General features: G+C 48.1%; 1 protein-coding gene across 2 annotated transcripts in view; it reads right to left on the reverse strand.

The window, feature by feature from the left end:
• Nucleotides 1-1,332: 1,332 nt before the first annotated feature.
• Nucleotides 1,333-12,254, reverse strand: part of LOC115477049 (HHIP-like protein 1) — a 47,208-nt gene continuing 36,286 nt past the window's right edge. The window contains exons 8-9 of one of the 2 annotated variants that reach the window (XM_030213662.1): nt 9,664-9,746; nt 1,333-2,524 (exon numbers count right to left, since the gene is read on the reverse strand). In XM_030213662.1, coding sequence (XP_030069522.1) covers nt 1,908-2,524; nt 9,664-9,746 — 700 coding nt within the window. In that variant the 3' untranslated portion in view covers nt 1,333-1,907. The remainder of the gene's footprint in view (nt 2,525-9,663; nt 9,747-12,254) is intronic. The other variant, XM_030213663.1, reaches the window with a different exon arrangement.

Consider the following 12,254-nt stretch of genomic DNA (forward strand, 5'->3'; position numbering starts at 1 on the left):
TGACAGGAAGGGATACATTTAAAAACACAGGGGCTGAAAAAAAAAACTTGGACTCCCCAATCTACACTCTTCACCCTGGAAAATTTCCCTAGTAGAAGAGTGGGCCCCTGGACCCCAACTCCCCCTTCGGTGCTACCTGATCCAGGGCACTGAGAAGACAGAACTCCTTGACCAGAAAGCCTCCATCAGAGCCGCCCCTGGGCCCTCCCCCGCCCGAAGTCGCCGCTCCCCCCTCCGTCCGCCACCGGGCCGGGCCCCCTGCATTGAAATCACAGCACCTCTCACCTCCATATGAAAGCGCTGCAGGCAGCAGCAGATCGCCTCCCTTTGGGCCTCCTTCCCTCCCTGTGTCCCGCCCTTGTGGAAGTTACGTCAGACAAAGGCGGGACGCAGGGAGGGAATGAGGCCCGAAGGGAGGCGATCTGCTGCCTTGCTGCCTGCAGCGCTTTCACATGGAGGAGAGAGGTGATGTGATTTCAATATAGGAGGCCCGGCCCAGTGGCAGACGGTCGACGACAGAGGGCGGGTGGGACTGCAGCGCCGGGCCCCCCTTGGAGGCCCAGGCCCAGGGAATTTTGTCCCCCCTGGCCCCCCTCTCGGTGACCCTGGCCTCCATACAGCTGGATTCCCCCCCCCCCCCCAACCAATAATACTTACCTGGCCTGAGGACGTATCCATCTTGGAAAATGGCAGCACATGACCCCTAGCGGAGTTTTGAGATGCAGCACTAGGGGGTCAACTGCCATTTTTCAAAATGGCAGCCAGACCAGAAGGACACTTCCCCAGATCAGTTGAATATTTTTGATCCGGGGGGGGTCCAACTGCATGGAGGCTCTCTGCTGGAGGGGCTCTGTCTGTTCTGTTCCTCAAGCTGAAGTAAAGATCCTGCTCTAACCCCAAAATTCAGTGTGGTTTCTTCAGGAACAATTTCCAATTTGGCAGGTTTACTTATGATTTCATGCCAGCTCCACTATCCTTTATCACAATGGTTCTCAACCCAGTCCTCAGGACATACCCAGCTGGTCAGGTTTTCAGGATATCCACAACGAATAGGCATGAGATAAATTTGCATGCTCTGCCTCCATTGTAAGCAAACCTATCTCATGCATATTCATTGTAGATACCTAGGAAACCAGACTGCAGTGGCGTAGCAAGGGCAGGGCGGTGGGGGCGGTCCGCCCCGGGTGTCAACGGGTGGGGGGGGGTTAGGGTCCACACCAGGGGGGGTGCCGATGCCAGGGGGGGTGCCGTATTGCACTGCACCCGGGGGGGGGAGGGGGGTGCGCGCAGCGACGATCTGCCCCGGGTGTCAGCCAAGCACGGAACGCCACTGCCAGACTGGCTGGATACGCCCTGAGGACTGGGTTGAGGACCCAGCTCTAAAGGAAGGTAATTTGTTGCATTTTCTTCAAAGTCACCATTAAAACCGTTCTTCCTTCCCTTATTCATGGTTGGCAGAGCCCCAATCTTCTCATACGCCCAATGCGTAACCATAATGCAAGTGCTATTTCTGCAAAATTCTTTTGCTTTCGTGCACGGTTCTACTTCATTTCGGAAGACAAGTTTTTGAATTCATAAAGATACATGCCAGGATGGAGCATGTGCACCAGAAGGCTCAAATCATAAGCCAGGATTATTATTAGGGTACTTTGTTTCCCTAATCATCCCTTCTCAGTACACATACACTGTCGGTTACCAAACATTTCCATATCAAAGGCGGCAGGTCTAGAAGGCAAAAGGCACAAAATGTGTTAAAAGACACATCTAGAGCAGGGTTTATGACTCTCTGGGGCCTGCACTGTTTTAGACATTGGCTAATGTTGGCTAAGAGTCAAACACAAGATCAGTAAACTCAACTTTTGTCCAAGCTACCTATGTAAGTCTCTGTTTCCATCGGTTAATTGTTGCTAGTTTTCACCTTCTGAATGACCACATACAACACCTGCATCTTCCTGATGAGAGCAATTATGTTGACCCAGGTTAGCATGTTTACACTCCAGTAAGTTCTTCTCCTTTCCAGTACACTGAACATCGTCAAGCAGGATCTGTAGGGGATGGCCTTCCCCGAACTCAGCTTGTGTACTTGCCCGGGTCACAAAGGGAAACCCTAGCTGGCGACACACCACGGCTGCCGCCTTTGTGTTCCACAAGTCATCGCACACAGTGCCCCACACTCCATTAATAAAAACTTCAACCCTTCCCCGGTCAGTTCTGCCTCGAGGGTCGATCAACCGTACTGCGCCATTCCGAGGTTCCGAAGAGCTAGTCCTGCCGGCCGAACCCCCTCTGGATCTGTTTTTCTTTCCCTGTCTCCTCCTCTCTCCATTTTTTCCCTCTTTCCTGGGCTTTGGAGGTTTTGTGCTTGGCCTGCTGGCCGGAGAGACCCCTTGCCTTCTCTCTTCATTTCTTAGAAGTTGCAGGAGCAGAGCCAGCCAATCAGGTGTAGTGCTCTGGGGAGGCTGTACTGTAGGTCTGACTTTCGGGGTTGGTTTCACTTTAGGGGGTGTAGTTGGCCCTATTAGCTCTGGGAAGATAAAGCAAAAATAGCTGATCAAAACCCGCATGTAAAGAAACAATCACAGCTTAATCTGAACGAGGCTCGTGGTTCTCTTTAACAGTTACATTTTCTAAAAATAGTTTTTACTCGTAGCATTCCTTTTAACAACTGTGGCATCCACAGTTCTAAAAAAAATTCCCTTCACTGGTAAATATATCCCAGCATTGCATTATCAGACTAAGCAGTTTTAGAAACCTGCAGAAATCTGTTTGCTATTCTTTAGAGCTTAGAAATTAACTGTCTCTTGTACAGGGTCAGTGCTAGACATGAGGCCCAGAGCAGGAATTTCAGAAGGGGGCATCAAAGCCTAAGGCAGAGAGGTTCTTAACCAGAGGTAAGGAAAGGGGTCAAATTGGGTGCGAGAAGGGTCTTGACATCTGAGACAACCTACTGAATCTTTCTAGATAAGAGTGAAGGCAGTTATTAGGACAGTTATTGGTAGGATTACTGTGTACTAATGTAATTTTAGTGACATGTTAACAGAACAGGAGGAGTGGCCTAGTGGTTAGAGCACAGGTCTTGCAATCCAGAGGTGGCTGGTTCAAATCCCACTGCTGTTCCTTGTGATCTTGGGCAAGTCACTTAACCCTCCATTGCCTCAGATACAAACCAAGATTGTGAGCCCTCCTGGGACCGAGAAATATTCAGTGTATCTGAATGTAACTCACCTTGAGCTACTACTGAAAAAGGTGTGAGCAAAATGGAAATAAAGTATATATATATATAGCACTATTAGTGGCTATTGACATAAGTAGCTGTCAGTAGTCTCCTAGTGGGCCTGTGGTTTAGGAAAGGAGTGCAAAAGTTTAATTGATCAGTTAGAGAAGTGCAGGAACAAAAATAAAAGTTTAAGAACTCCTGGCCTAAAGGCTTCAGGCAGGACCAGCTGCATCCCTCTAACACTGGCCCTGCATGTATTTATGTTGTGGTAAGGCTTACACGTGACCAGCTTGCTCCAATCCTCCGGGTGCTTCACAAGTGATGTTCAAACGCTTAAGGGACGTAGTTATCAATGTGAGCTACCATTAAGATGTGTTGTTATACCACTAACTTGTGCTATTTTAGCATTTTATGCAAACTGCTTGATATTCAGCCGACGGCGTTAAGCAGCGTTTAAGCCACTGAACTGACTCTGGACATTCAATGCCAGGGCATGTGCAGCTCCCGGCATTCAATATCTGGTTCCAGCGGTCCAGTGGCGTAGCCAGACAGCCAATTTTGGGTGGGCCTGAGCCCAAATTGGATGGGCACAACATTTTTTTCTGCCCCTGTCCTACTCCCACATGTCACCCTCTCTCCTACTTCTATGTCCAACATTTTTTCTCTCTCTCTCTCTCTCCCTCTTTCTTCTTCTGCATCTCTCCCTCCCATCCCATGTCCAACTTTCTCCCTCACTCCTTACCCCCCTGTGCAGCAACTCTCGCAGAACTTCTGCCTGAAATTCTTCTCCCCGCTGCTGCATCGGTCCCTGCAGCATTCTTTTTTTCCGCCCGTCGCCAGCAGCGCTATGATTCACAGAGGCCGCTCCGCTCCCCCCTGCAGCGTCCATCCGGCCCTCTCTGATGCACTTCCTGTTTTCGGAGGGCCGAATGGACGCTGCAGTGGGGAGCGGAGCGGCCTCTGTGAATCGTAGCGCTGCTGGTCACGGGCGAAAAAAAAGAATACTGCAGGGACCGAGGCAGCAGCGGGGAGAAGAATTTCAGGCAGGCAACACTCACGGCAGCGACGTTGTTGGGTTGGGGCGGGCCTAGAGCAAAAGTGGGTGGGCCTGGGCCTGTCCACGCCCACCCGTAGCTACGTCCCTGCAGCGGTCATCTTGAAGTTAACCGGCACTGGCCGATATTCAGACCGCTGCCCAGTTAGATTCACCGCATAAAATTAGGACAGCCTTTTTATTGTCCTAACTTTATGCAGTTACTTGGCCGAATATTGTGCTGAAAATCACCACTAACCAGCCAAGTTTGAGCTCCGCCAATGCCTTGTCCCCAGCCCACCCCTAACCTAACCAGGTAGGGGATGTTCAGCAGCACTAACCAGTTAAGTGCCGCCAAATATCCGTGGATAGTCCAGGGCAAGCCATTTAAACTGCAAAGAGCCTCTCTAGGTCATTTAAATGGCTTTGAATAACGGGCGGAATGAGACCTAGTTACTAATAACTGGATTTAACAGTAAAATAACATGTCTTAATGGGAGCCCACGTTGATAACTTCCCTCCTTAATTAAAGACAAAAGAAATGCATCTTGAATTCAAAATCACTGCTATATCATATAGCAGGGCTTTTTTTGAGGGGGTACTTGTGGGTACTCAGTACCAGCACCTTTTCCATTGTCTGCGACCCATGGTCCCCAAATTTGAATGAAAGAGCTCAGGCTCTACACACCAATTCTGCCTTGCCATAGATTCTGTGACTGGTTGCAGGGGGCGTGAGAGTTACTAACCAGTGGTAACTCAGTACCGCAGGTTAGTGACATACACAGTAGAGAAGTAACGAGAGCACTGGACTCTCGTATTAGCCATGTATTAGCCTGATGTTCTCAGGGAGCCTCTCTTAAAGGGGACCAGTGCTTTCAATGAGGCTTAAGGTCCAGGGTCCCCCTCCTCCCAGCCAAGACCCCCAAGATACCCCTAACCCCTATTCCCCAGCAGACACCCTCCCCCAAGATATCCTGCACTCTCACCTGTCGCCTGTGCTTAATGCTGCTGTGTTTCTGTGTTATAGGTGCAACTTGGAACACTGCCCCCCCCCCCCCCCAAAGTGTGCCACTGTTTTCTAGATCCTACATTTCCCTAGGCCGCTTCACTGGCACACAAAGGTGACTTCATGTGCCACCTAGGCATGTGCCGAAGGAGCTCACACAAGGAGTGGTGCTCCTTGGGGCCTCTCCTGGCTGACTCCTTTACCTGGCTTTGTCTGTGACTATTAGCACAGGTAGATGCTTACTTTTGCACTCCTGTTTTTAGTATTGCTTATGCCTCACATTTTTCCTGTCCACTGTGGCTTACACCACCCCTCCCCACTCAGAATTGCTATGCCCAGTCACTTAACTGATCCTGTTTTTGTACTTTTGTCCTTGATCTTCATCAAAAAGGAATCCTAGTCTCTCAGTCCATCTGCTAAACTGCCTCTTTCTGAAATCTAAGGGGTCCTTTTCCTAAGGTGAACTATATGTCATCCAGCCCATAGGAATATAAAGGGTTGTATGGCATTTAGCTCATGCTAAATCTGTTACCACAGCTTAGTAAAAAAGACCCCTAAATCTTCAACTATTTTTGATTTTCTTTAGTCTATCTAGAGGTGTGCGTAGGGACAAGGACAACAGGAAATCCACAGGGATGGTGAGGAGACGGTAGCAATATGATGGGGATGAGGATGTAAAATAAGGACCAGATTATGTCACACAACCAATTCTTAGGAGAACTTGAGCAGAAAAAATAAAAGAAAATCAAAAATATCAACTCAAAACCCAAAAAACACAATCCGCAAGAGAACCTTTATTTTACTCACAAAACCATTTTCGTACCGTCATTAAAAAAAAGAAAGAAAAAAAAAAAACCTTAAGTCAATAATTTTACAACCTCAGCCACAATGCATAAAGAGTTGGAAATGTATAATCATAGGTCATTAAAAAAAAAAAAACTCCACTTCAAAACAGAGGAACTCTCAATTTAAGAAAAAAAAAAAAAGACACATCTGAAATCACATTATCACTCTTCATCAGTACAGTGTACTTGGAAGCTTATAGGAATCCATGCAATTTCTGTCAGGAGAAGCTCATACAGTCTAACTGAAGTATCAACAGTACTAAAATTCTCATTCCCGAGAGAGATTCCCTGTTTCATTATTGCTTTTCAACAACAGGGCAGCCTCTGTGGCAGGGGCATAGCCAGACACCCAATTTTGGGTGGGCTTGAGCCCAAAGTGGGCAGGCACAACACAGCCCCCTGCCCTCCTGCATCTCTCCCTCACCACCTCAGGCAACTGGGGGAGGGGGGAATCACCTAATTTTACTCCCCAACCCCCCCCCCCCCCCCCCGATAACTTTACATCCTTTAGGTCTTCACCAGCAGTGAGCAACAACTCACTCCCCTTGCTTGCCAGCTCTGAGCTTTCCCTCTGGCACAACTGGCTTATGGACTTTTCTTTTAGGAAATTATCCAAACATTTTCTAAACCCTGCTAAGCTAACTGCTTTTACCACATTCTCTGGCAACGAATTCCAGAGTTTAATTACTCGTTGAGTGAAAAAAAACATTGTCTCCAATTCATTTTAAATATGCTACTTAGTAACTTCTTTGCGTGCCCCCTAGTCCTAGTATTTTTGGGAAAAGTAAACAAGAAATTCACATCTACCTGTTCCACACCACTCATTATTTTATAGCCTTCTGTCATATCTCCCCTCAACCGTATTTTCTCCAAGCTGAAGAACCCTAGCAGCTTTAGCTTTTCTTCATAAAGAAGTCGTCCCATCTCCTTTATCATTTGCCCTTCTCTGTACCTTTTCTAATTCCACTATATCTTTTTTGAGATGCGGTGACCAGAACTGCACACAGTAAATCATTTCTATGGGAAAATTTAACCTGTGTTATGCAGCAGGTACAACCCCAACAATGACAAGCATGGAGAACAAAGCATTAGGGCCCCTGATGCTGGGTACTGGAATGGATAGGTTGAGGAGAAGGAGTGAAGAATAGACAGGGAACACTGTTGCAAGATTGTTTTTTGGTGGGGGAGGGGATGACAGGAGAAGAGTACGGGCCAGGGGCATAGCCAGACAACAGAATGTGGGTGGGCCTAGGCAAGAAGTGGGGGTGGGCACCAAATGTTCTCCCCCCACCACCAAAAAAATATCTAAGCTGGTAGGAAAACGCTTCTTTCCACCTTGGCAGTCTGAAAAGGCATGCGCTGAAAACTGAGCATGCGCAGGTTCCGGTATCACTGAGAGTAGCGTTAGCTGGCGGAGCTTGGGATCTCCACCAGCTACCACTAAACTTGTGCTATTGTTGGGTGGGCCTAAGCCCTAAGTACCGTGTTTCCCCGAAAATAAGACACTGTCTTATATTAATTTTTGCCCCCAAAAATGCGCTAGGTCTTATTTTCAGGGGCTGTCTTATTTTTCGGGGAAACATCGGGGTTGGCCCGCCCGCCCTCCGTCGCTCCCAGAACTAACCTTAAACGCCTCCTTTCACCTTCGCAGCAAGCAGCAGCAGGGCAGGCCACTCCTTCCTTCCGTGTCCCGCCCTTGCCTGACGTAACGTCCGTGAGGGCGGGGCACGGAAGGAAGGAGAGGCCTGCCCTGCTGCTGCTTGCTGCGAAGGTGAAAGGAGGCGTTTAAGGTTAGTTCCGGGAGCGACAGAGGGTGGGTGGGGGGCCCCAGCGACCTCGGGTGGGGGGGCGGCCCGGTGCGGCCTTGTCCGGCTCTCGGCGGCCCTGCTTTCAAACAAAAATTTGCTAGGTCTTACTTTCGGGGGAGGCCTTATATCTACCAATTCAGGAAAACCTCTACTAGGTCTTATTTTCGGGGGATGTCTTACTTTCGGGGAAACAGGGTAGGTGGGCCCTGGCCCACCCAGGCCCACCTGTGGCTACGCCACTGGTACGGGCTAGAAGGGAGAAGTGGAGGGAACTGCTGGACACAGAAAGGAGAAGAAGTAATGGTGGGGATATTGATGTCTCTCTGGGCTAATGTATCCAAATGGGTTAGTTTTGCGCATACCAAACAGAATGAACCTTACTCCTAAGCCAGGGTATGTGGAGTAGGATCCCAGTTCCTCAAATTTATTGCTAATGCTCACTGTAGTACTTGCATCATGCCAAAATGAGTTTCCTTCTGGAGTTCATAAGATGTTACATGTATAGACAACTTAGCCAGGTGTGCTTGAAAATTCTGTTTAATCAAGCCTGTGAAACCCAGAAAAAAGGAAAATACTTCTATATTTTTCTGCCACGTTTTGTTGGTCTTGGATTGCATTTCTTGGTGCTAAAGAGTAGGGAGGAGGAACGAGGGGACAAGAGGGTATGGGAGAGAAGGATGAGCTGATGAGCCCAGTTCAGGGGGCAGGAGGAGAGTGGGGTGAAGCTGCTCATCACAGTATGCCCTGATGAAATGGACTGAGGGTGAGGGGTAAATTGGTGTTTTTGAGGGAGTTAGGAGATGTGTTGAGGCTGTTTTTGGAAGTGGGTAAGAGATGTCTTGCTGGGGCTGTCAAACTCCTGTTTCGGACGGGAGTGGGGGGAGAAGTTTTGTTGGGCCCACTGAACCTTTGTTTTGTAAGGAGCTTGGGGCCTCCCACCTTCTCCCAGCAACGCAACCACTAATGGGGTTTTGTGAGGAGCAGGAAATATTACCTTAGCACTGCCGAGTCCCTGTTTTTGTGGCATCCTCCTGACCCCTCTCATCCTCTTTTCCTGTCACTGCTCCCCCCCCCCCACCATTTACCCCCTTTCCTTCTCAAAACTAAGGTAAAAAAAATTGGCATACCATTCTTTGTGTAGCACTAAATTCACTTCTCCTACTAGGGACACATATGCAAATTTTTTTGAAGTGTGGGGATATTTGCTAGCTAAAAAAAAAAAGGCTTGAGCAGTACTGTCCTGTAGTTCACTAATCACAAAGGGGTCCTTTAACAAAGGTGCACTGAAAAAATGGGCTGCGGTAGCATAGGCACAGGTGTTGGGCCCGCGTAAAATCAATTCTCAGCGCACCTGTAAAAAAGCCCCCCCCCCCCCCCCGAAAATGGACGTACGGCAAAATCAAAACTGCTGCGTGTCCATTTTGGGTCTGAGATCTTACCGCCAGCCATAGATCTAGCGGGAAAGAATTTGGGCGGTAATGACCTGCGCGCGTCAGAAAATAAAAAATATTTTTCAGACACGCGTAGCGGACGCATGCCAAAAATGAAACTACCTCAAGAGCCAAGCGGTAGTGGGGCGGTAACTCCATTTTGGAGCGTGTTGGGCGTTCATGGACGCTTACGCGGCTTAGTAAAAGGACCCCAAAACTGCATTTTGTGTTCCCTCTACTCCAGGAACCCTTATTACTGATCACAAGAACATACATTAGTTTTGTATACATATTTATGGATGTTTCCAGATGACGAGAACTCACTTTCCTTTGGCACAAAGTCAATGGCTTTACTTTTCACTCTAACTGGCAGAGGCTCAAAGTGACATCTTCCTGGCGGTGCCCTCCTACAAACGCAAGAAAATAGGTGGCAACATTAATTCTCTGTTCAAACGCAGCCAGCTTTCTTGCAAACACACAAGCTCATTTCTGCTCATTTCCCAGGGAAGGTCATAGCAACAGAAACTACAGGTTAGTCTAGAACAGTGTTTCCCAAGTCTGGTCCTGGAGTACCTCCTTGCCAGGCAGGTTTTCAGGATATCCACAATGAATATGCATGAAAGAGATTTGCAAATAATGGAGACAGTGTATAGTTCATGAATATTCATTGTGGATATCCTGAAAACCTGACTGGCAAGGGGGTACTCCAGGAGTGGACTTGGGAAACACTGGTCTACAAGGCCTGAGTAGCATTTACATGTATAAATAGTCTACGTGTGTAAATCATGAGTTAAGAAAACCGCTATGTACAAGAGCCGTGGACTGTTTGGAAGGGGCGGGGTTGTGGGTGCATCATTAGCATAGTTTTACTTTTTCTAATGTGGAAGGTTGGGAATGCTGCTAGATATCTTGGACCAAATTCTATATATGGCACCTTAAAAATCGATGCTGAAAAACCACGCGCTTAGTGCGATTCTATAAACTATGCCAAAAGTTAGGCATAGTTTATAATATACTAGTAAAAAAAGGCCGTTTCTCATTGAAATGAAACGGGCGATAGCAAGGTAATGACCTTCTGCCATTAATGTTTTTAAGGGAAGATTCTTCTCCCCTTCCGTTCTCTCCACTTGCCTCTTCCTTTGATGTCTGTACCTTGGAGTTCATTTTCAGAGAGTGGAAGAGAGAGATACACGTGGAGGGGCATAATCGACCGGCGTCGGCCATCTATATGGCCGACACCGCAAAGAGCGGTCCCGAACCGTATTATCGAAAAAGATGGTCAGCCATCTTTCGTTTCTAAAATACAGTTGGGGCCGGCCAAATGTCAGAGATGGCCGGTTTTGAGATGGCCGACATCGGTTTTCGCCGATAATGGAAACCGATGCCGGCCATCTCAAACCTGGCCCAATCCAAGGCATTTGGTCGTGGTAGGGGCCAGCATTTGTAGTGCACTGTCCGTACCTTGGAGTTCAACTTTCTTGAAAGTGAGAGTCCTGTCAGGCGGTTTGTGTGCTTCCCGCCACCGTGGTCCTCTGTTCTCTGGTCGTGGCGTTACTATGCAGCCTTCCCTTCCCTCTGAGGGCGGGGCAGTGAGAGCGAGTGCGATTGCCTGTGGGTTGGTCCCTTCTCCTTCTGACGTCGCGTTTCTTTCCCTGGCAACTATACAGAGTTCCCTCGAGGGAGGTGCAGTGATCGGGAGTGCGATTACGAACCCTACAAACACTACACGGCTTCACTGCCACGGAGTCAGCTTCAGAAGGTTGGAGGTGCAAATTATTATATTAGATTTAGGCGCAGATCAGGGGTATTCCATAATAGTGCGCATCGTTTTTGAAACGCCCACAACCCACCCATTCCACACTCGTGGCCACGCCCCCTTTTCAGCTGAACACATTAGAATGTACGCGCATCAAGTTATAGAATATGACTAGAAAGTTGTGCGCCTAATTCTAATTAAAGCCAATTAGTGCGCAAATTGGTTGTTAAATACCAATGATCGGTGCTGATTGGCTTGTTAATCAATTATGTTGTGTGCGCAGCTTGGCCATGCAGCCAAATTATCATGCACTACTTAAGGTGCCATTAATAGAATTTGGGGGCATTTTATGAAAGAAAATCGCTGCACCCGGGGGGTTATTTCGCCGGGGGGGGGGGGCGCTGCACCCGGGGGGGCGGGGCGCATCGGTGATCCGCCCCGGGTGTCAGCGCCCCTAGGAACGCCACTGTGACAGGGGCAAAGTAAGTGCCTATTTGGACCTGAGGTTCATAAGAACATCAGAAAAGCCAGGCTGGGTCAGAACAAGGTCCATTGAGCCCAGCATCTTTTCTCCGACAGTGGCCATATGAGTGGACAGATCCCAGGAAGATTCCAAAAAGTAGATCTATTTGTCAGAGCCCGTTTCCAGGGATGAGCAGTTGCTCTTTCATCTGTTCATTTGGGTGGAGGGGGAACAATCTGCTTACCTCTCTGGTATATTTCACCATGTCCAAATGTCTAAAAATGGTAGCTTTTTGCACAGTTTCATCATTAGCTACACTTAAACATGCAGTTCTGTAAAATATGCAATTGTCCTTGTAACCAGTTGGCATCCCTACCATTAGGTCAACTGTACCACGCATCTTGTTCCCATCATATATCTGCTCTTGGTCCCTCAGCTATATGGTAAGCCGTATTGTAGAAAGTCTTTAGCATCATATCTATGTTAGTTGAATGCTCTAATGCATGCTTATTAGGTGTATCATTAGTATTATGCTAACACTGTATGGTATCTCTGGTATTTGAATTCCATTGCTGTTAAATGTGTATATTTTAAGGAGTGGCCTAGTGGTTAGAGCACCAGTCTTGCAATCCAGAGGTGGCTGGTTCAAATCTCGCTGCTGCGCCTTGTGATCTTGGGCAAATCACTTAACCCTCC

This window comes from Microcaecilia unicolor, chromosome 9 (genome assembly GCF_901765095.1).
Source record: "Microcaecilia unicolor chromosome 9, aMicUni1.1, whole genome shotgun sequence".
Taxonomy (NCBI): Eukaryota; Metazoa; Chordata; class Amphibia; order Gymnophiona; family Siphonopidae; genus Microcaecilia; species Microcaecilia unicolor.